The 24,586-nt window shown below is 42.6% G+C and overlaps 2 protein-coding genes and 1 non-coding gene across 5 annotated transcripts; 2 read left to right on the top strand and 1 right to left on the bottom strand.

Annotated features, from left to right (window-relative positions):
• Positions 1-9,996: 9,996 nt before the first annotated feature.
• On the top strand, positions 9,997-12,713 carry medag (mesenteric estrogen dependent adipogenesis). The gene is made up of 5 exons (XM_014129718.3): positions 9,997-10,318; positions 10,427-10,563; positions 11,119-11,234; positions 11,422-11,592; positions 12,222-12,713. The coding sequence occupies exons 1-5, from the start codon at positions 10,122-10,124 to the stop codon at positions 12,240-12,242; spliced, it is 642 nt and encodes a 213-aa protein (XP_013985193.1). The 5' UTR covers positions 9,997-10,121; the 3' UTR covers positions 12,243-12,713.
• A 1,709-nt stretch (positions 12,714-14,422) lies between these two features.
• alox5ap (arachidonate 5-lipoxygenase activating protein) lies at positions 14,423-23,890 on the bottom strand. 3 transcript variants are annotated; one of them, XM_082957534.1, is made up of 7 exons: positions 23,764-23,890; positions 23,258-23,329; positions 22,341-22,419; positions 16,959-17,042; positions 15,509-15,579; positions 15,335-15,416; positions 14,854-15,224 (listed from the first exon to the last, which is right to left on the bottom strand). In XM_082957534.1, the coding sequence occupies exons 2-7, from the start codon at positions 23,325-23,327 to the stop codon at positions 15,062-15,064; spliced, it is 549 nt and encodes a 182-aa protein (XP_082813660.1). In that variant the 5' UTR covers positions 23,328-23,329; positions 23,764-23,890; the 3' UTR covers positions 14,854-15,061.
• trnae-uuc (transfer RNA glutamic acid (anticodon UUC)) lies at positions 23,628-23,699 on the top strand. Its single transcript has one exon. It is a non-coding gene; the product is annotated as a tRNA-Glu (tRNA).
• Positions 23,891-24,586: the final 696 nt, after the last annotated feature.

Genomic DNA, 24,586 nt, shown 5'->3' with positions numbered 1-24,586 from the left:
GGCATCTAAACTTTCATAGTATTACTACACGGACCGGCAACACAGTTTGTCTTTCAATCACCCACGTGGGTATAACCAATGATGAGATGACACGTGGGTACCTGCTTCTATAAACCAATGAGGAGATGGGAGAGGCAGGACTTGCAGCGCGATCTGCGTCAGAAATAGATAGGAGTTCTTTTTTAGCCCTTGGCAATGCAGACGCTCGTTGACGCATGCGAGCAGTGTGGGTGCAATAATTGAATAACGTAGATTTCTAAAATTGTTTTGCGACGCTCGCGGTGTGGTCAGCCTATTACCTGTCACTGATGACTGCCTGACCGACACCTTGACGCTTCTTCACAAGTGGAGCACCGTAGTCAAGCCATTTTTCGGGGTAAGGAAGCTCCACTGTAGGATTCTTGTCAAAGAAGTGATAGGAACACACAAAGGGAAGTTTTGGTGGTTTCTTTAGGTTTAACGCTTTGAGCCAGAGCCGCAAAGACTGTGTCTTTAGGAGGTGGATGCAGGTCGCATGGGGCTCCACAGGTACATTCAGATCGACCTTAGAGGTTGGTGTTCACAACATTGTTGTTGGAAAACTGCCTCCTCTTCATTCAATTATTGTGACAGCCTCGTACTGAACATATAATGCTTGCCATGTTGATCAATTTTAGGATTTTGTGTGGTCCTGTCAGTGTAAAACTATCAATCTCTCAACTAAAAGTACAGCTTTTGCCTCCCGCCACTTGCACGCGCTAGCGTCGCATGAATGTTGCCGGAAATAGAAACACAATTGCAACTAACTCGCCGCGATCACTGTGATCTTCCAGAATAAGGTGAATAGATTCCTCAATTCCATCCAGCTGATTTCTAAAGTGGTGTTTCTTTTTTGTTCTTAGGGTGTGTTTATATTGCTTCAGTGTTTCTCCATATTAAAGGTCTATATTTTTGTTGTCTGGTTTTTGATTAGATCAATTTCTCAATGACTTCCTTACATTTCTCCAATCATTATCAAACCATCTTTCATTATCTATTATTTTTGGTTTCCTCTTATATTAGCCAAGGAGGCTAATTTGTCAAATATAAAGTTTATGTTATAAACGGCCAAATGTACACCTTCATTGCTGTAGGAGAATGTTAAGGCTAAAAAGTTGTCCAGGAGAGATTTATTTTTTGGCTACTAATTGCTTATGGGTAGATGTCTGTACTGTTTGCACCCCATCTATAGGCCTGTTTAGTACCATGTAATGTATTGGGCTGTGATGCTTCATGGTTTGGTTCTGCTCTTCTCAGATACACTGACTTTACTGTGGTCTGAGAGAGCTGGGTTGACTGTGAAGGCACTTAGATACTTAGGGTTGAGGTCGGTGATAAATTAGTCTCTCTCTTCACCCACGCATAAAGTGCATTCGGAAAGTATTCAGAGTCCTTCACTTTTTCAACATTTTGTTACGTTACAGCCTTATACTAAAATGGATTAAATAGTTTTTTCCCCTCATAAATCTACACACAATACCCATAATGACAAAGCAAAAACAGGTTTTTAGAAATGTTTGCAAATGTATAAAAAAACAACCTAAAATTTCACATTTACACAAGTATTCAGACCCTTTACTCAATACTTTGTTGAAGCAACTTTGGCAGCGATTACAGCCTCGAGTCTTCTTGGGTATGACGCTACAAGCTTGGCACACCTGTATTTGGGAAGTTTATCGCTTGATTCTCTGCTGATCCTCTCAATCTCTGTCGTCCTCTCAATCTCTGCACAGCTACTTTCAAGTCCGTGCTCTGGCTGGGCAACTCAAGGACATTCAGAGACTTGTCCCAAAGCCACTCCTGTGTTGTATTGGCTGTGTGCTTAGGGTCGTTGTCTTGTTGGAAGGTGAACTTTTGCCCCAGTCTGAGGTCCTGAGTGTTCTCGAGCAGGTTTTCATCAGGGATCTCTCTGTACTTTGCTCCGTTCATCTTTCCCTTGATCCTGACTAGTCTCCCAGTCCCTGCTGCTGAAAAACATCCCCACAGCATGATGCTGCCACCACCATGCTTCACCTTAGGGGTGGTGCCAGGTTTTCTCCAGATGTGACACTTTGCATTCAGGCCAAAGATTTCAATCTTGGTTTCATCAGACCAGAGAATCTTGTTTGTCATCGTCTGAGAGTCCTTTACGTGCCTTTTGGCAATCTCCAAGCGGGCTGTCATGTGCCTTTTACCAAGGAGTGGCTTCCGTCTGGCCACTCTACCATAAAGGGCTGATTGGTGCAGTGCTGCAGAGATGGTTGTCCTCCTCCCAACAGCTTTTACCCCCAAGCCATAAGACTCCTGAACAACTAATCAAATGGCTACTCGGACTATGCACTGTGTCGACGACCCCCCCCCCCCCCCCCCCCCCCCCATTTTAGAATGAGGCTGTAACGTATTAAAAGGTGGAAAAAGTGAAGGGGTCTGAATAGTTTCCAAATGCACTGTACCTCTCTATCTCTCTTCACCCACACACCTCTCTCCCACTCTCTCTTCACCCACACCTCTCTCTCCCTCTCTTCATTGTTTTGTATTTCTCTCCTGCTATCATTCTTTCGTTAAACATGTCACCCTCAACCTCTCTCTTTCCCATCAATCTGAGCTTTTTTTCTTCTTCTACCATTCACTCATTCCCAGTCTGTACCCTGTTCACTGTTCTGTTCCCTGTTCACTGTTCTGTACCCTGTTCACTGTTCTGTTCCCTGTTCACTGTTCTGTTCACTGTTCTGTTCACTGTTCTGTTTCCTGTTCACTGTTCTGTTCCCTGCTCAGTGTTCTGTTCACTGCTCTGTTCCCTGTTCTGTTCACTGTTCTGTTCCCTGTTCTGTTCACTGTTCTGTTCCCTGTTCACTGTTCTGTTAACTGATCTGTTCCCTGCTCAGTGTTCTGTTCACTATTCTGTTCCATGTTCACTGTTCTGTTCCCTGTTCACTGTTCTGTTCCCTGTTGTCTGTTCCCTGTTGTCTGCTCCCTGTTCTGTTCAATGTTCCCTGTTCTGTTCACTGTTCTCTGTTCACTGTTCTTCTCTGTTCTGTGTACAGTGTAGACTATAGTCAACCCCTGACCCTCCCTAATCTCTGTCTAGTGTAGACTATAGTCAACCCCTATCTTTCCTGTCTCTCCCTCTTATGTGTCTTTCTGTCTGTTTGTCTCATTCTTTGCAGTCAAACAGGCAGGCCGCCACTCCAAAAGAACAGTTGAGGAGTCAGAGACAGGTCAATGGGGACCTCTTCTGGGGATTTCAGTGTACTATAACAGTTTGAGGACGAGTTAAAAAAGGACTTGGCAGAAAAATATTGCTTCACAATATTACAGTTTTTCTGACTTATCCTCTGGGGGGGCTCAATATAGAGAATAAGAGAGAGAAGCTTATAGAGAATTGGGAGGGGTGGAGAGAGAAAGAAGGGGTCTAAATCAGTTCAACCCACTTGAGCACTCTATTGTACCATATAAATATTCAGGCCTGGACAAGTGACCCCAATAAGATTCTGTCAACACAATACACACTCTGCTCTCTCACAGAAAGAAAAAGACACACATATACACACACAGATGCACACATCACACTCACCGAGACACAAAAACACTACACATATGCACACACAGACTTTTACACACACACCCAGATCCTTTCAGACAAAGGACATAATAAGGTGATGAGTGCTTTAGCAGCTCAGCCTGTAGTAAATAAACTGGTTGGCTTGGTTCAACTCTCAGTAGCCCTTTACACTCGTACCTTGTATGCTGGTTGAAAATGGCAGATTTGGACACTGATAAGAGCCTAAATTGGAACGCAGTGGCTGTACAGTAACATGCTAAACATGATGTCGGAGCTCAGGTTCTCTGTTTTACAGCTCTGTATGGGTTTCCACTGACAGCCGTTCTGAACTTGACTACCCGCTAATCGGGCAACATTTGCAAATGTTTTGTTGTCTGAGTGAGGAGAATTCTGTAAATTAAGAGGACACAATGTATTTTTGAAAATTAGACGTTGAGTATTATAATACACACCGCTTTGATGTTATACCAGTAGGCCAAACACCGTGAGTCCAAATGTGGACTTCACATTTCCATATCATAAAACTCATGTCATATACAGTGTCAAGGTTCATCATCACTATGTTTGATGTACAATTACAAGATGACATGGTGTTATACCTTGGGCTGTCCTGAACAGAATGAGCCTGTTTGTTTGTATTGCTATGAAAAATGTGCCGCGGACCACGCATCTGAGAGCACTCATGACTTCATTTTATGAGCATCAAAAATAACAATATGCTTCATTGAATCGTCTTGTAAAATGTTGCTAGTCGTGTTGGTAATAGAACAAGCATTTAGATAATGACACACCTGACCCAGGGATTTATAATGGACCTTTTACGATTGCGTAAACAGTAATTGTGTAAAAGCGGTGATACAGGGCTGTTCCAAACAAAACAACTATAAGTGTTTTTGCTCTAGTTCCTCAACAGCAAAAATAGGAGAGCTCAAAAAAGCACATTGTAGTTGAAGAATCTTCTTTGAGTCATAAGTGCATTGAAATGACTTAGGAACTGTGAACACTTTGGAGAGGTGTGTGTCCACTTGGAGAAACCAGTTAGTCCTCTCACTCAAATCCTTGTCATTTTTATGTCTTATGTTGCACCTACCCCACATTTTCAAGAAATATTATTATCATGTTGCTGAATGAATGTATCCAGAGGATTTCGTTAACAACAAATGCGGCAAAAATTACAGTAAATGTAAAATGCACATAAAATCAACAGTGTAATGTTTGGATTCAGTCCCGGGTCAGGTGAATTGTTGTGTCCTCACAGCTGTCTGTGACCAGGCGAAAAAATCTTTCCAAGCTAAACCTTCAAATCATAACCGCTAACCTCTACACACAGCCTAGATCGTTATCGCCATTATTAACTAGCTAACATCATAGTCAACATAGCTACTAGAACTAACTGGTTGGTAAACCCACTACAATCATGCAGTACAGTGTAGTCAGCAAGCAGTTTAGCAGTTACACCAGCGGCCCCTGTGTCAGTAAATTACTAAAACCAAAAGCTTACCTTGACCTGGAAGAGATCCTGTGTTGGAAAACCATAGCCAGCTAGCTAACATAGCATCCCTCTCTGTTTGAGGCGGGTCTTTGAGTAGGCTAAACAAGATGGCTGAATTCACTAACTAAGTATGTGAAAGTGAAGGTGAAAAAAATACAAAATATAGCTCTCGCTCTCTTGCTTCTCCTTCATTTTTGAAGAAATTAATTTGTTCAAAACTGTTAAACTATTGTCTTTCTCTCTCTTTGAGTCAACTACCCACCACAATTTATGCACTGCAGTGCTAGCTAGCTGTAGCTTATGCTTTCAGTACTAGATTCATTCTCTGATCCTTTGATTGGGTGGACAACATGTCAGGTCATACTGCAAGAGTTCTGATAGGTTGGAGGACGTCCTCCAGAAGGTGTCATAATTACTGTGTAAGTCTATGGAAGGGGTTGAGATCCATGAGCCTCCTGGGTTTTGTATTGAAGTAAATGTACCAGAGCAGGACGGAAACTAGCTGCCCTCCGGCTACACCATGGTGCTACCCTACAGAGTGCTGTTGAGTCTACTGGAGACCGTCGTTGCAAAACAGAGTGTTTTAATAAATGAATTGGTGATGTGAATATATTTAGTATAGTTTTATCTAAAAATGATAATTTTTTTTACGTTTCACTATTTTTATTTTTATGAAATTCGCTGAGGATGATGGTCCTCCCCTTCTTCCTCTGATGAGCCTCCACTGATAGGGAATAGGCTGCCATTTGGAACACACTTTGAGGACTGACCCTAAACCTCATCCCTCTGGGACTTTCAGAGGGGAAAGAACTGTGTTTGCCCCTTCTGATCACACACATTATAGGCTACATAGATAAGCAGACACCCAGTCAAGTCAGCACACACACACACACACTTTTTAAGAGCCTCACCCGTTGCCTACAAATGAACAAGCGGTCAGAGTGAGTGTCAATAGTGTATTTTTTCTCACAAACATTACTCACCATCGAGGGCAAGTCTGACTTTTACTCATTGGAAGATTCCAAAAAGGGTGGAAAAACATCTACTAGGCCTGCTGTTATAAAGTGAGTACATATTTTCTGTCATATTTCAGGACACTACAGTGAATCCAGCATTAGAATGTAAAACCTAGTAAGGGCCTAGTGTAAAAAGTAAAGCAACACATAGAAGATTGTAACAACGTTTAAATAAGATAGACTACATCTGTTCGTTTTTTTATGACCCCCAAAAAAGTTAAAGAATTTTTTTTTAAAGGGGAAACAGCAAAAATGTCCCATCCAAATGATCTTCAAGTCACCACTATTGAATGCGTCAATCCGTGTCATTCATATGTGATATTGTGAAGAAAATACTTTCTGATTGAGACATTCTATTCCAAAGACAGTTCATCTTAGTGATGGGTCGTTCACACTTCCTCTCTCTCCAGCCGAGGAGAGAGAGGAAGGACAGCTGTGAAAACAACAGCTGGAAAATGAGTCGGAAGCACAGTAACATTTGGATGCATTTTAATAATGTAGACAATGATAGAGCACAGTGTAGAATTTGCCAAAACAAAATCTCATTTAAAGCCGGTTCTAAGCACAACCTACACCGACATATGCGAACTGTGCACCCAACTGTGAAGCTAGTGTAGCAGAGCTTCCAGAAACTAGCGGGCCTGCTAGTGATGGTGGTGGAGCCGGTATCCACTCAGTCAAGTAGGCCTACTCCGCAACCCACAGCAACGCAGTCTTCTATGGACCAGTTTATGCCAAAGTCTATGTCTGTAGCAAAACAAGGCCAAATTGATATCGCATTGGCTAAAATGATTGCCACCGATTTCCAGCCATTTTCGATCTTGGAGGACAGAGGTTTTAGAAACTATAGCAATAGTCTAAATCCAATGAACTCGATTCCAAGCAGGAAAACCCTTTCAAAATCACTTATTCCACAACTGTACGAGAGCACACAGGCTTCAGTGCGGGAAAGAGTCCAAAAAGCTACTGCTGTTTGCCTTACCACTGACTGCTGGACATCAAGGGTAACCACTTCTTACATGTCGGTTACATGTCACTTCATTGAAGATTTTTCGATGTCTAGCTGTCTTCTGGACTGCTTTGAGTTCAGCGACAGACACACCTCAGAGAACTTGGCAGAGGAACTGTTGAGAGTGGCCAGAGAATGGCAAGTAGATGGAAAAGTGTTCTGTTGTGTTGGCGACAATGCAGCTAACATAACCAAAGCCATGAAGATTTTAAAATGGACTCATCATCCAAAAAAAGATGCAGGTATAAGGGCTGGATTACTTGACAGAGAGAACTTGTTGCGAAGGGGAGTGCCTCGTGATGCATCAGAGAGAGTGTATTTTGTTACAAAATACAGCACTGAAGCAGCGAACATTAAAAGAATCATTAAAAATAATTGGGGAATCATCCAAAGTGATACGCTACTACGCCAAGTCTTTCCTGAGCCACCAGTCATAAGCTTTAAGAGATGTCCTACCCTAAAGGACAAATTAGTCCACAGTTATCTTCCGGGTGACTCTCCAAAAACTTGGCTTGGCCACAAACCCAAGGGCTCTTTTAAATGTAACCAGTGCAACCATTGCAGAAATATTGCACAGAAAAAGTATTTTGTTGATACAGCTTCCAAAATGGAGTATTACATCAAGCATTTCATTAACTGCAAAACCACTCATGTCATCTATAGATTGGAATGTCCACAGTGCAAGGTGTTCTACATTGGACGGATAAAGAGACGCCTTCAAGATCGCCTAGCGGAACACAAGTACGCCATATGGGTAGGCAATGAAGACTACCCGATGGCAAGGCACTACAAGTCCTTACACCATGGCAACCCTGCCTCCCTACAAGCTATGGGTATTGATCATATCCCGGCCTCTATTAGAAAAGGGGACCGTCTTAAACAGTTAAACCAAAGGGAAAGTTTTTGGATTTACAAACTACAGGCCACTAAATACCCGGGTTTAAATGAAGATATGGATTTCTCACCCTTCTTGTAGGGTTGTGATGGGTACATTTGCTGTCATCTAGTGGACATTTTGCTCAATTGCCCTCAGCTATGTTTAGACTCTTGTTGTTCATGTTTTGCTGTGTTCTAGTGTACTATGGAATATATTCCTTTCTTATTCTTGACACTTCTCCCAGACATATTTTAGGTTAGAATTACCTTTCTAAGTGTTCTGATACTTCTAGCTTGGAGTTAAATTTTTATGATAACATAGCTACAGTATTTCACTTTAAAGTGTGTATACTATTGCTTACAAGGTGTGTCCAATCAATTTTAACCACTCCCTCTTCAAATTAGGGTTAATGTAAAAAGCTGTTAAAAAGAGAACATTGTATTATTTCTTTGTACTCCCTGACGAAGGCCATGCAGGCGATACGCGTCGGATTTTTATAAACATTGTTTCTATTGAACATGCCATACTAATAAAGGCATTTTAATCAATTATATGAAGAGTGCCTTGGTCCTCCTTTCTTTTTGAGGACTCATCATCCATGTCTTCCCATCACAATCAACCTGATTGTAAGATATGCTCTGAAGGTGATGAAGCCCACTGTGGACAAAGTGAAAGCAGCTGTGGAATACTTCCATAGGAGCACAGTAGGTGCTGAAAAACGAAAGTCTACACAACGCCAGATGGGGATGCCATCATCTCTACCCTGGCCATTGTCAATGCACCTGTTGATGCTCTGACCCAAGAGAAATGGGAGGAGGTGTGCAGAGTCCTGGCACCCTTTGAGCAGGTCACTGTGGAGATCAGTGGAGAGAGGTACAGTAAGCAGTTATTACTACATCATTATTTAACACAGTTTTATACACTGCTCAAAAAAATAAAGGGAACACTTAAACAACACAATGTAACCACAGGAAATGTGACAGAGTTGATGGACACCCTGTGTTCATCAATGGACAGAAAGTTCCACAGAATGGAATATAATCACGTGCTATCAGAAACCGCTGCACTTGACCCCAGGTTTAAGAAGTTAGCCTTCAGTGATGCCAGAGCGATTGATGAGGCTCTTCAAAGAATAACCTCAGCAGCAGAGAGGGACAGCCCCAGCAGTCAGCAGGCTCAGGCACCAGGGCAACAGGAAGAAGAGGGAGCAGATGGAGCAGAAGCACCAGCAGTAGTGCCACAAACGTCTGCTGTTTGACGAGAGAGGAACTGGGGATGCAGCACGAAGGAATCCCTCAGCAGATGCCATATGGAGGTCCGATCCTATTTGGAGGAGCCCCTCCTCCAAAGATCTGCAGATCATCTGAGCTGTTGGAAGCACAAGGCCTCTGTCTGCCCCCGGCTTACTAAAGTCATGACAGGGAGACTGCATAGTGGCCACATCCGTTCCCTCTGAGAGGGTCTTCTCGAAAACGGGACATATAATTACTGAGAGAAGAAACCGCATCAGCCCCTCAAAAGTGAGGCAACTTGCATTTCTGAATGCAAATCTCTCATAAAAGCAAAATATGGTCAGCATTTCTGTGTGCTGCTGGTTATAACATGGCAATAAAGAAGAGAGAGAAAAGAGGGACCAGTTTAATGTTTTAAGTGGGATGCTGCAGTTTTGCACATTGTTATTTATTTTTCTTTGATATGGTGCAATATTCTATTATTATGTTGTTCACATTGTATTCGTTTTGAATGGTCAGATTTATATGCACTTTGTTTATATACATTAAAAAGTTATACTTTAAATGCAAATGTTTAACAGCATTCTTTTTCATAACAAACCAATGCATTTTTAAATACATTGTAGTTAAGGTAGAGTATGATTTCATTTAATAATTTGATTAGAATTATTTTAACACCAATCATAGTCAAAACTATCGCAAACTGTTTGACTTGAAAAAATACAAAACATACTTTTTTTTAAAGAGCTGTTTGGGAGCCAAAAGAGCCGGTTCTTTTTCGGGAACTGAGCCGAACGAACCGGTTTACTGTAAAGAGCCGGAATTCCCGTCACTTGTTTATCTGGGGTTACAATACATTTATTTCCTCATCACGTGATCTGGAGCAGCAGAAAAACACATTGCTCAAGACAGAAAACTTCACATATCTCCAAAGACATGAAGATCACAGACGTCTCTCGCTGTACGATGGAAGTTATAGAAGTTGAGGAATTCTTGCGGAACCCTCCGCCCGGTTTCACGGTAGAGGCTGGCTACGGATTCGTGAAAAGCGATCCTGAAAACTGCTGCGTGTTCATCGATGACTTCGAGTTATCCAGAGGAGGAAAAGTAGTCTTCCAGCACTCGCAGGGAAAGTAAGGAATATGTTCATTTAAAAAGTTTGATACATTAGTCAGCCTTGAAAATATAATTAATTCAGCATCAACTTCTTAACTAGCAATCGAAAATGTATTTTATTTCAGGAAAATCACAGTGCGCAATTTGGGAGATTACACTCGCTTCAGGAAGAGCCTAACGTCAAAAAAGATATATATACTGGTGTCTGCATGTGAAAGTAAACCTTCATCGACAGATGGGAAAGCTCCCAAAAACATAAAAGGTAAAACGTTTCGCTGTTCTATCTATAATGGACCTGCTGCAGCAGACAAGGCGTGTTCTGCACTGTAGTCCATGGTTTCCCTAAATGACTTTTCATAACGTTACTCTTTACTGCATCAAATAGCAGATTTCATATGTACAGGAGTAAATGTTAGCCTGATACAGTATGTATGTATTGGTGGATATCAGCAGCACATCATTCTTAACCATGCAGTGAAACAACATGTTATTTATGTATTTTTAACCTGGGCTGGCCCTTCCATATGGAGGTTATAATGAATCACTCCCTGCTTCCCAAATTGCACCTTATTCCCTATATAGTACACTACTGTTGGCCAGGGCTTTGGTCAATATATTGCACTATATAGGGAATATGGTGCTATTTGGGATGTAACTGTGGTTTTTGACCGGTTGCAGGCGGTGCAGAGTGACCTTTAAGTATGACTCACAGCTTAACTACAGAGACTCATGGCTTATTACTAACTAACACAGTGGCCTTCACAGGACTGACTGACTCTTTCTGACTCTCTCTCTCCTTTTCTCCCTCCCTCCCCAGTGCTCCAGCAGTATGTGGTGTCCATTGATGGCCGTAACCCTCTGATCAAGTGGGAGATTGAGAGAGGCCTGGACAGGACTATCTCCTCTGTGGCTGGGGAGAGCTACAGGGTCGACGTGAGTTTGTCATTTTTCTGTTAGAAAGATAACATTTAATAAGAGTGATTCTTAGAAAACAAGCTTATTTTCTTTACGCAGCCACCTCTCAAGATGTTGACATTGAAAATAGCATATTCATATTTATTATATCTTTTTTTTCATGTAAAGTTGAAATACATTTTTCCCTCTGCTTTTTTGTTTTCAGATTGACCTGTGTGATGCATTGCGTGGCTGGGCAGGGGAGAGTTTCTGTCTCCTAGGCAACAGAGAGAAGGTCACGCCCGTGTGGAAGGATACCTGCTTCACCCTGAAATATTACTCTGATGCCCTCTTCGACTTCCCACACTGGCTCGGCTTCAGCAAACGCCATTTTAAGGTCAAATACAGTGATTGAATGACGCCTATTTATTTATTAATGTATCTGGAACTTTCCTTTTAGCTTATTGATGTATATTCTCTCCTGCGGACAGTTTACTGCTGAATAGTCTGTGTTTCTCTGAATCTTACTTGTGGCCATCAAAGGGTGCGTCACAATAATATCCCTGTCCTCCTGAAGTGTGAACTCATTCACTACTTCCCACAAATCTAAAAGCATTGAAATACGGTGGAGACTCCCACCAGCCCATTGCTCCGCCAAATTTCTTACACCAGTAATTTTCTTTCAAATCAGTGAAGGAAAGGGAATAGATCCACTCTGGGAGGAAGGAGATGATTGGGCCATAGCTAGGGTGTCCACTCTGTGAGGAAGGAGATGATTGGGCCATAGCTAGGGTGTCCACTCTGGGAGGAAGGAGATGATTGGGCCATAGCTATGGTGTCCACTATGAGAGGACGGAGATGATTGGGCCATAGCTAGGGTGCCCACTATGAGAGGAAGGAGATGATTGGGCCATTGCTAGGGTGCCCACTATGAGAGGAAGGAGATGATTGGGCCATTGCTAGGGTGCCCACTATGAGAGCAAGGAAACCAACACGTTTATTTACTTTGTGATTTCTTCCCTGTAGATCTCCAACCATGGAAGATGAGACCTTAGCAAGAATCAATAATAACTATTTGATGGGCAAGAAGACTGGACATAGGCCAAAGATGATCTATTATATTGACAAGGTAGCCGAGTGACCACTCTAACAATGGAAATGCATGTCCTTAAGGCTTGAAGGCAAGTGAAGTCAGGTGGGACCATACTAGCCAATGAGAGGGCAGATATGCGTGTGAACAACAGGCACAACCAAGTCATTTTTCGCAAAGCTGCCGGAATGCCACCTGCATCCACTTATATCAGTACATTTGAAACAGTCTAAAAATTACAAAACTTCTATTCAAATCAAGTTAGCCCTATGTAATTCGACACTCTCTCATAGACCTCCATACAAAAAAATGTCATATCTCACACGGACATATTATGGGGTATTAAGGAGTAAATCCTCTCTTCGCCTCTTCCAAGGCCCATGTTTCAGTGGACAGCGACACCTGTCAGTTGAAGTGAGAAGCTGGGATTCCTGCTACCTGCTATGCAGGATTCCACCACTTGGAGGAGCTGTTTATCAGTAGACTGGATCATCTCATTGAGTGTAGGACATGGATGGTCAGTTCAATGCTGCTGCTTTGGTTTGAGAATTTAACCCTCTGCTGCACTGTTATGTTAATGGGAAGATGGAGTAAGCCAGTCGGCACGAAACTATTGAAAGAATAGCCCAAAAGACTTTACAATAAGTTGTTTTATCAAGTTCATATATACAGTGCCTTCAGAAAGTATTCACTCCCCTTGACTTTTTCCACATTTTGTTGTGTTACAGCTTGAATTTACAATGAATTAAATTGAGTTTTTGTTTTTGTTACTGACCTACACACAATACCCCATAATGACAAAGTGGAATGATGTTTTTAGATCAATTTGAATAAAAAATGAGTCTTAAGTATTCAACCTCTTATGACAAGCCTAAATAAGTTCAGAAGTATACAAGTCACATAATACGTTTACATGGACTCACTCTGTGAGCAATAATAGTGTTTAACATGATTTTTGAATGACTACCTCATCTCTGTACCCTACACATACAAGTATCTGTAAGGTCCCTCAAACAGATTCAACCACAAAGACCAGGGAGGTTTTCCAATGCCTCGCAAAGAAGGGCACCGATTGGCGGCTGGTGGTACCTTAATTGGGAGGACGGACTCTTAGTAATGACTGGAACGGAATTTATGGAATGGTATTGAACACACCAAACACATGGTTTTCATGTGTTTGATACCATTCCAACCATTATTATGAGCCGTCCTCCCCTCAGCAGCCTCCTGTGGTAGATGCGTAAAAATAAAAGCAGACATTGAATATTCCCTTTGAGCATGGTGACGTTATTAATTACACTTTGGATGGTGTGTCAATACACCTAGTCACCACAAAGATACAGGCGTCCTTCCTAACTCAGTTGCCCGAGAGGAAGGAAACCGCTCAGGAATGGTGACTTTAAAACAATTAGAGATGAATGGTTGTGATGGGAGAAAACTGAGGATGGATTAACAACATTGTAGTTACTCTACAATACTAACCTAATTGACAGAGTGAAAATAAGGAAACCTTTACAGAATAAAAATATTCCAAAACATGCATCCTGTTTACAAAAAGGCACCAATAGAAATACTGCAAAATATGTGGCAAAGCAATTCACGTTTTGTCCTGAATACAACGTGTTATGTTTGGGGCAAATCCAATGCAACATAGTCCAGAGTACCACTCCATATTTTCAAGCATAGTGGTGGCTGCATCATGTTATGGGTATGCTTGTAATCGTTATGGACTAGGGAGTTTTTCAGGATAAAAAAGAAATGGCATGGAACTAAGCACAGGCAAAATCCTAGAGGAAAACCTGGTTCAGTCTGCTTTCCACAAGACAGATGAATTCACCTTTCAGCAGGACAACCTAAAACACAAGGTCAAATCTACACTGGAGTTGCTTACCAAGAAGACAATGAATGTACCTGGGTGGCCGAGTTTTGACTTAGATCTGCTTGAAAATCTAGGGCAAGACCTGAAAATGTCTGTCTAGCAATGACAAACAACCATTTTTTGTTCAAGCTTGTAGAATTTTGAAAAGAATATTGGGCAAATGTTGCACAATCCAGGTGTAGAAAGCGCTTAGAGGCTTACCCAGAAAGACTCACAGCTGTAATCCCTGCCAAAGGTGCTTCTACAAAGTCTTGACTCGGGAGTATTTCTGTATTTAATTTTCAATAAATTTGCAAACATTTGTAAAAACAGGTTTTCACTTCATCATTATAGGGTATTGTGTGTAGCAGGGTGAGATGAGAGAAACAATCAAATTAATCCATTTTGAATTTAGGCTGTAACACAAAATGTGGAATAAGTTGAGAGGTATGAATACTTTCTGAAGGCTATGTACGTTGTTAGAAAGCATTTTAAAAGTTTGTATTGTGTATGGCGACATGATTTCTAGAACATGGCGACAAGATTTCTAGAACATTTGAATGTAGATGTTTAGATGTTGTATGCTCTTTAGATGAAGGGTCATCTTGGACTGACTTTAGAAACTGTTCACATGTCATTTAGATGGATTGCTGTGGCTGCTGTGGCATATCAACATATTTTATACATTTTCAATGGAATTCAATACTATGTAGCTTTTGTGTTTTTATTTCCCATACTCAAATAAAATCTTTTTTTTTTTAAAGGAAATAAAACATGAAATGATTGTGCACAGAAGCGGATAATTGCACCACATTGAATCACTCATCACATCACCACACTTGCTGACCCTTGCACTGTGCAAATACACACATGCACACACAGACACAAAACATAGACTTTATAGTCACTTTCCGTAGTTCAGGGAATGAGGAGTAGAGCGGAGGCTGCGTTGGTGATCATTTCCATGGTGTCTTTATAGTCGCTGCCGAAGTAACGCAACAGCAGGTAGTTGAAGATACCCACAATGCACATCAGGATGAGGAAGGCCAGGACGCGTTTCCCAAACAGGTACCCTGGAGTGCTGTCAGACAGAAACACAGTTGATTAGTCACACACACACATACAAAACAGCAGTCAATCAGTTACAAATACATACTTTACACACACACCACACACACACCCCCCTCTCACCTTTGAGATGTCTGACCCATGTACCCGACAAAGTACTTCTGCCTGGCCACCAGGTAGATGATCCCTGCAAAGGCAGCAGGAGCTGAACACACCAAGATCACAGACAGTGTTAGCTAGATGAAAAGAGAGACTGGGGAATGTTACGTGACGTACAGTATCTGTGTGATGATTTACCTTGGTTAAGGCACAGCCCAGCACACCACATCACTGCTAGGAAGGTTGGGTAGGAATCCATACAGTTACGACTGTGGAGACAGACAAGAGAAACACATGATGAAAACCCCAGTTAGGCCTAGATTCAATCAGATCAAGGGTTAACCGGCGCTAGAAGACACACGCATAACAGATGTTTTGGCGATGTCGGAGGTGTCACTACAGTCCCTGGTTCAAATCCAGGCTGTATCACATCCGGCCATGGATGGGAGTACCATAGGGCGGCGCACAATTGGCCGAGCGTTGACTGGGTTTGGCCGGGGTAGGCCGTCATTGTAAATAAGATTTTTTTCTTAACTGAGTTGCCTAGTTAAATAAAGGTTCAATAAAACATAATCCACACCTGCCCCACTCGTGTTAGAAGTTCAGAGTGAGAAAGTGTAGGCTGTACAGAAATAATTACGCTCCAACTGAAAAATCATTCAATTAAATAACGATTTCTAGCATCTTAATGGAGGTGTAGATTACAGTTTACGAGGCTGCATGGGATTTCTGTTAATGTGACTCAGCATAGCCAATGACCGCTTTAGGTATAATTTACATTTTAGTCCTTTAGCAGAGGCTCTTATCCAGAGCAACTTACAGTAGTGAGTGCATACATTTTCCTTACTGGTCCTCTTTGAGAATCGAACCCACATCCCTGGCGTTGCAAGAACCGCACTCTACCCAACTGAGTCACACACGGGAGCCACTTGTGGCTTCGACAGCTCTAATGAAGTTCCACCGCTAACAAAGTTCCACCGCTATGTGGATGTTGGCTAATGCCGATCTGATTGAAATAGAGCCCTTAGGCTTAGACAGTTTTATGCTGAAATTACAGTGGATACAAACACACACTGAGACTCGACTTGTATGAAGAGTTAGGGTTCTAATTCAATCCATACCGTGGAAACTCAGCATTACAGAGTGATTGACATGTAAAGGCAATATTCTCGCTTTAGCGGAGACTGCATTCATGGTAAAAGCTGCATATGTCGGCTCAATCGGAAATGGCTATTGAAGTTCTATAGCGGAATCTGTAACGCTTCAGAATGAATAGAGCCCTGAGTCCAGGGGCGAAAATCTGATATCAACTTTGGGGGGGACAATTACATGACATTTTCTCAAGAGCAATTCCTGAGGGGGACACCAAAAGTAGTGCTGTAACACATAGCCTACATTGTAATATGGTAAATGTATATTGAGGAACCAAAGAAATAAGGTGTTTGCCGTACTCCTAACTACCGGTACCCAAAACTACACAACTATTCACAACAGCAATACCATTGCCTTTAACAAATCTTAGTTCAGTCACCAGTTTAAGTTGAGAGTGGGGGTATCCATGGCATTTTCCAATTATGTTCCTATTTTACAAGTAAAAAAAATGGAGAACCTTTCATAATGTTGCCAAACAAAGACTCAAGAAACTTACCTGAGACTCCCTGTCTCTGCCAGTCTGTCCCTGCATATCTGTCCCCAACTCTGCTGTTTGTGTGCAATCTGTTGCCTGCTCTGCCTAATGACATCATTGTGAAACATTTCCATTAGAATTTCATTTCTTTCTTATGAACATTTTATCAACTAGTCTTTGAGATATTAGGCTACTAGGGTTCTTACTTTGCGTTTTGGTGTACTGAAAAATACTCTGATGTCCGTCTTTTATTTTTCTGCCATTTTTCTACCTGGCTGGCTGGCTACACACACACACACACAGTGTGTTGGTTATTTACAGTAGGAGATGGGCTTCTATCATCTTATCTTTTATCATTCTATTTGGGCTTTGATCTAAAAGGTAGCTAGCAAATGTGAAACGGATTAAAATGACAAGAGTTGACAGCTGTATGAGTTCACCATTTACACAACATATGCTGCAACCTTTTGTAATTTTAATAGTTTGTTTCATATTGGCTGGCTTCCAACAATAGCTGAATTTGCAAAGCTTGCGAACACCAATTCAGTTTCAGTGGTGTTTGCTATAATCTTTGCTACCTGGGTTAAATCAGTTTATCGCTAACCTTATCACAGGGACTTTGAAGCACTAACTTACGTCATCTGCATGCTGATCTCGGAATAAATTGACCATAGCAAAGATTCCATCTTTGACGAGGCCACATAAATGGAATAGGTACTAGCTAGCTTAATAGTTAATATTTGCGCGCTAGCTGTGCATATTCAGCTAGTGTGTGTGCGCGATTGACTGGATTAACCTCACGTCAGTTACGTTCATTGAGTGCCTTTCAGACAGTGGCTACGACCCCTCTGTTACCTTGCCAGTGGATCAAACCATTGTGAGGAAAAGGGTGGGGGGGTCGCAATCTTTTGAAACTTAAAAACGCGCTGTTAAGTGTCTATAATCAGCACAATTGCTTTCATTGCGTATTATTAATATTATTTAAATTACATAGTTATGTTTCAGTGATATATTGGGGGGGACAAATCATATTTTTCCCAGGATGGGGGGGTCGTGTGCCCCCCGTCCCCCCCGCGATTTCCGCCCCTGCCTGAGTCACGAGAGCTATTGCAAATATTATGTGATCAGTAAAAGACTCTGTAGTATGCAGTCAGTAAAGTAACAATGATGAAATGGGTTGACAACATCCTCAGCCCTGCTCTCTCACTAGGAAGGAGGAGTGGAGGGAGGGAGGGAGGGAGGGGTGTTGCAATAAAAACACTGCCTCTTCCTGAAAATACAAAAATATAGTTCCTGTGTGACAGCGCAGCCACACAGTAACTTCCTGAACTTTGGTTTTTCTTGCAAAATGTTTTACTGTGTGTGTGTGTGTGTGTGTGTGTGTGTGTGTGTGTGTGTGTGTGTGTGTGTGTGTGTGTGTGTGTGTGTGTGTGTGTGTGTGTGTGTGTGTGTGTGTGTGTGTGTGTGTGTTTCTTCACACGTGATGTCAACCTAACCACCTTAACTCTACAGAGAAGTTGTATTAGTCATATGTACGGGATATGCATGATAGACATCGTCCAATGAAATGCTTACAGGCAGGTTCTTTCTGGACAATGCAATAAAGTGAGGAGCAGAGAAAGGATGTGGGTCCACTGCTTCCTTTTTTAATACAGGAAGTACATCAGCGCAACAATGATGGCCTCCATTGAAACAACAGTCCTGATCCTCTGTTCCTTCATGTGTCTTTATCTACGTTATTCCTTTTTTTTTACCAGAATATTTGAAGGAAAGGAGACAAGGAGAGGAAGCCACTTCATACTATTGAGGTGCACCCTGTGGGCCGATTTCCTGGTCTGAGATTAAGCCAAGTCCTGGAATACAAAACACTTACAATTGGGCTGTTTCCATTGAGTATGCTTTTTAGTCCAGGACTAGGTTTAACATCTGTACAGGAAACCATTAGAGTCTACAGCCCCAGAGGGCAGATCCACACAGTAAGCAGAGACTAATCTCCCCTACAGCCCCAGGGCAGATCAACACAGTAAGCAGAGACTAACCTCCCCTACAGCCCCAGGGCAGATCCACACAGCAGAGACTAACCTCCCCTACAGCCCCAGGGCAGATCCACACAGTAAGCAGAGACTAACCTCCCCTACAGCCCCAGGGCAGATCCACACAGTAAGCAGAGACTAAACTCCCCTACAGCCCCAGAGGGCAGATCCACACAGTAAGCAGAGACTAACCTCCCCTACAGCCCCAGAGGGCAGATCCACACAGTAAGCAGAGACTAACCTCCCCTACAGCCCCAGGACAGATCCACACAGCAGAGACTAACCTCCCCTACAGCCCCAGAGGGCAGATCCACACAGTAAGCAGAGACTAACCTCCCCTACAGCCCCAGGGCAGATCCACACAGTAAGCAGAGACTAACCTCCCCTACAGCCCCAGGGCAGATCCACACAGTAAGCAGAGGCTAACCTCCCCTACAGCCCCAGGGCAGATCCACACAGTAAGCAGAGACTAACCTCCCCTACAGCCCCAGGGCAGATCCACACAGTAAGCAGAGACTAACCTCCCCTACAGCCCCAGAGGGCAGATCCACACAGTAAGCAGAGACTAACCTCCCCTACAGCCCCAGGACAGATCCACACAGTAAGCAGAGTCTAACCTCCCCTACAGCCCCAGGGCAGATCCACACAGTAAGCAGAGTCTAACCTCCCCTACAGCCCCAGAGGGCAGATCCACACAGTAAGCAGAGACTAACCTCCCCTACAGCCCCAGGACAGATCCACACAGTAAGCAGAGACTAACCTCCCCTACAGCCCCAGAGGGCAGATCCACACAGTAAGCAGAGACTAACCTCCGCTACAGCCCCAGGGCAGATCCACACAGCAGAGACTAACCTCCCCTACAGCCCCAGAGGGCAGATCCACACAGTAAGCAGAGACTAACCTCCCCTACAGCCCCAGGGCAGATCTACACAGTAAGCAGAGATTAACCTCCCCTACAGCCCCAGGGCAGATCCACACAGCAGAGACTAACCTCCCCTACAGCCCCAGAGGGCAGATCTACACAGTAAGCAGAGACTAACCTCCCCTACAGCCCCAGAGGGCAGATCCACACAGTAAGCAGAGACTAACCTCCCCTACAGCCCCAGAGGGCAGATCCACACAGTAAGCAGAGACTAATCTCCCCTACAGCCCCAGGACAGATCCACACAGTAAGCAGAGACTAACCTCCCCTACAGCCCCAGAGGGCAGATCCACACAGTAAGCAGAGACTAACCTCCCCTACAGCCCCAGAGGGCAGATCCACACAGTAAGCAGAGACTAACCTCCCCTACAGCCCCAGGGCAGATCTACACAGTAAGCAGAGACTAACCTCCCCTACAGCCCCAGGGCAGATCCACACAGCAGAGACTAACCTCCCCTACAGCCCCAGGGCAGATCCACACAGTAAGCAGAGACTAACCTCCCCTACAGCCCCAGGACAGATCCACACAGTAAGCAGAGACTAACCTCCCCTACAGCCCCAGGACAGATCCACACAGTAAGCAGAGACTAACCTCCCCTACAGCCCCAGAGGGCAGATCCACACAGTAAGCAGAGACTAACCTCCCCTACAGCCCCAGGACAGATCCACACAGTAAGCAGAGACTAACCTCCCCTACAGCCCCAGAGGGCAGATCCACACAGTAAGCAGAGACTAACCTCCCCTACAGCCCCAGGGCAGATCCACACAGTAAGCAGAGTCTACAACCTATTCCCTATATACTACACTACTGTATGGGCCCTGGTCAACTGTTACGCACTATAAATAGAAAATAGGGTGCTATAACCTGGTCTGGTTGGAGTTTGAGGAAACTCCATGTGATGGTTTGTAATGTTAGGAGAGATGGAAATCACATGTAAAAGGTGACCAGATGGAAGAGAGAGGAGACGTGCGATATGCAAAACCCTTCTACCACAGGCAACACAACCTATGTGTAAAGAAACACACACAGTCTTGTGTGGGTTACAGCATGGCTATTATTAGGCTATGGCTTGATACACTGGGATAGTAGCATTTATGTAAATGCGATAAGCCGTAAAGAACAGGGGAAATGATACACAGTTAAAATGGTACATCCTTGTTTGGGTTATGTGCTTAGTTTATATTCTGAATACACAGCGAAATAATATAATTGTACATTGTGTGTGTGTGTGTGTGTTTTTTTTTAAATTATTTTATTTCACCTTTATTTATCCAGGTAGGCCAGTTGAGAACAAGTTCTCATTTACAACTGCGACCTGGCCAAGATAAAGCAAAGCAGTGCAACAAAAACAACAACACAGAGTTACACATAAATAAACGTTCAGTCAATAACATAAAAGAAAAGAAAAATCGAAAGATCTATGTACAGTGTGTGCAAATGTATAAGAGTAGGGAGGTAGGCAATAAATAGGCCTTAGAGGCAAAATAATTACAATTTAGAATTAATACAGAAGTGATAGATATGCAGATGATGATGTGCAAGTAGAGATACTGGGGTGCAAAAGAGCAAGAGGGTAAGTAATAATATGGGGATGAGGTAGTTGGGTGTGCTATTTACAGATTGGCTGTATATAGGTACAGGTACTGTGTACAGGTACAGTGATCGGTAAGCTGCTCTGACAGCTGATGCTTAAAGTTAGAGAGGGAGATATAAGACTCCAGCTTCAGAGATTTTTGCAATTCGCTCCAGTCATTGGCAGCAGAGAACTGTAAGGAAAGGCGACCAAAGGGAGTGTTGGCTTTGGGGATGACCAGTGAGATATACCTGCTGGAGGCGTGCTACGGGTGGGTGTTGCTATGGTGACCAGTGAGCTGAGATAAGGCGGGGCTTTACCTAGCAAAGACTTCTAGATGACCTGGAGCCAGTGGGTTTGGCGACGAATATGTAGTGAGGGCCAGCCAACGAGAGCATAGAGGTCGCAGTGGTGGGTAGTATATGGGGCTTTGGTGATAAAACAGATGGCACTGTGATAGACTACATCCAGTTTGCTGAGTAGAGTGTTGGGGGCTATTTTGTAAATGACATCGCCGAAGTCAAGGATCGGTAGGATGGTCAGTTTTACGAGGTTATGTTTGGCAGCATGAGTGAACTAGGCTTTGTTGCGAAATAGGAAGCCGATTCTAGATTTAATTTTGGATTGGAGATGCTTAATGTGAGTCTGGAAGGAGAGTTTACAGTCTAACCAGACACCTAGGTATTTGTAGGTGTCCACATATTCTAGGTCAGAACCGTCCAGAGTAGTGATGCTAGTCGGGCGGGAGGGTGCGGGCAGCAATCGGTTAGTTTTGCTAGCATTTAAAAGCAGTATTTTTATTCCAGGACTAGGTTTAATATGTGTCTGGGAAAAATGATGTGTGTGTGTGTGTGTGTGTGTGTAAGTTACTTACTTGGCGCAGGACACTCTCTCAAAAGCAGTTTTGTTGTTGTGCTCTTTACCCTCCCTCTCTACCTTTGTTGCAAAGAAAGCTGGAAATAACACGACAGATAAAACACCAACAGTTCAGAAATGTATTTCATCGTCGATCAGAGAAGTGAAGAAAAAGACTTGGTTATCAGGTGATAAACAGTCATTTAAAAGTAAGGCATAGTATTCAATTCAAAGCATCAACCGAAAGGTTCAATGATAAATACATTTTACAGTATGAAGAACATCGAACACTACACCACTACTAATATAGAGCATGGTGTTTGCAACGCCAGGGTTGTGGGTTTGATTCCCACGGGGGGCCAGCACAGGTTTTTTATTTTTTTTAAATTATGAAATTAAATGTATGCATTCACTACTGTAAGTTGCTCTGGATAAGAGCGTCTGCTAAATGACTAAAATGTAAAAAATGTAAAAATGTAATAAACCACATAGTAAGCTACTTTACAATGTGAGTAAATCCTCCACAGGTCTCCATTTATAAAGATATTATTTATCTCAATGGGACTTCCTGGTTCTAATAAAAAAAATATATTAAGTTTATAGTCTCCTACATGAGACAGGACAGGTTTCCCAAACGCAGATTAAGCCTAGTCCTGGACTAAAACATCGCCATTGAAAGTGATTTTTATACCAGGATTAGGTTTAATGTGTGTCTGGGAAAAAGACCCATAAAGTTACATTATTCTTTCGCTGACAATGACAATACAAGTAACTTCGCCACAGTTGTCTTTTTGGCCAGGCCTCCTTTCTATACATATATTATTCATGTGAATGGGACATCCTTGTTGAAATAAAATAACAAATGTAGTCAAACGTAATTTTTGTTATAATAACAATAACCAAAATAATGTATATAAAGTGTATTAATTGTCTTACCATTCTGCAGGACGCTAATGAGAGTGACGATGACCAAGAGAAAGATGTGTTCCACCACTATGGACAACATGACTATTCAGAACGGAGGGATAGATGGAGAGAGAACAGGCTTATTGAATATAAGGATAGAGGAGGGACAACAGTTATAACTCTCTCTGTGTCTGTCTCTCACGCACACAGTCTCTCTCTCTCTCCGCACTTCCTGTTAGACTGTCCGTTTTTTCCTCTATTTGTTTTATGCAAACTATTTCTCAGACATTATTTCCTTATTGATGTGTGTATTGGCAACGGGGCTCCGTCATGATTACTTCATTGTTGTTGTCATTGCGTAGTACATTCAAAACCCCATTGAGGACAAACAAAATTATAGTCCCATATGGTCTAGCGGTTAGGATTCCTGGTTTTCACCCAGGCGGCCCGGGTTCGACTCCCGGTATGGGAACAAGTATTTTTCTTACGAGTCTTCTCACCAATAAATCATTTTATAGGCGATTCAATTTACTTACATGTTTTGATGCATGCATGACGTTTCAATTGGCGAGGAGTATTCTGCGTTAGTAACCATAAGATAGTCAAGAGAACTTCCAATACATCAGCCTAGCTACTACTGACTGTTTCACATGTGTCATTTATGTCAATAAATTAAACAAAACATTGATTCCTCCAACTGATAAAATACCTTCATTGATAATAATTGACATACTGTAGCTAGGTAGAACCAGAGATTGTAGAGAAAGCGAGACACAACACTCCGTAATTGTTTCGGGGTGGGGCTACTCTGGTCTACTTATTTCCCTCGCCCGGCGGAGCAGGTGCCCCAGGGCGAGATATGTCACTGGCTCATTTTCTATGGTCGGGGCGGATGGGGCGAGCGGGAGGGGACAATAAGTAGACCAGAGCCAGCTATCAATTCAAGGGCTTTATTGGTATGGGAAACATACATCAACATTGCCAAAGCAAGTGAGGTAGATAATAAAGAAAAGTGAAATAAACAATACAAATGTACAGTAAACATTACACCCACAGAAGTTCCAAAAGAATAAAGACATTTCAAATGTCATATTATGTCTATTTACAGTGTTGTAACGATGTGCAAATAGGTAAAGTACAAAAGGGAAAATATATAAACATAAATATGGGTAGTATTTACAATGGTGTTTGGTTTTCACTGGTTTCCCTTTTCTTGTGGCAACAATCTTGCTGCTGTGATTGCACACTGTGGTATTTCACAGTAGATATGAGAGTTTATCAAAATTGGGTTTATTTTTGAATTCTTTGTGGATCTGTGTAATCTGAAGGAAATATGTCTCTAAAATGGTCATACATTTG

The sequence above is a fragment of the Salmo salar genome, chromosome 11, assembly GCF_965601325.2.
Source record: "Salmo salar chromosome 11, fSalSal1, whole genome shotgun sequence".
In the NCBI taxonomy this organism is placed as follows: domain Eukaryota; kingdom Metazoa; phylum Chordata; class Actinopteri; order Salmoniformes; family Salmonidae; genus Salmo; species Salmo salar.
This window is presented reverse-complemented; position numbering and strand designations above follow the sequence as displayed.

Coding starts and splice junctions, on each gene's coding strand:
- medag (XM_014129718.3), top strand. CDS start 10,122: ATGAAGATCACAGACGTCTCTCGCTGTACGATGGAAGTTATAGAAGTT. Junction 10,319..10,426: donor TTCCAGCACTCGCAGGGAAA/GTAAGGAATATG, acceptor ATTTTATTTCAG/GAAAATCACAGTGCGCAATT. Junction 11,593..12,221: donor TCAGCAAACGCCATTTTAAG/GTCAAATACAGT, acceptor TCTTCCCTGTAG/ATCTCCAACCATGGAAGATG.
- alox5ap (XM_082957534.1), bottom strand. CDS start 23,327: ATGTTGTCCATAGTGGTGGAACACATCTTTCTCTTGGTCATCGTCACT. Junction 15,580..16,958: donor GCAGAGACAGGGAGTCTCAG/GTAAGTTTCTTG, acceptor CTGTCTCCACAG/TCGTAACTGTATGGATTCCT. Junction 15,417..15,508: donor TGGGCTGTGCCTTAACCAAG/GTAAATCATCAC, acceptor TGGTGTGTTCAG/CTCCTGCTGCCTTTGCAGGG.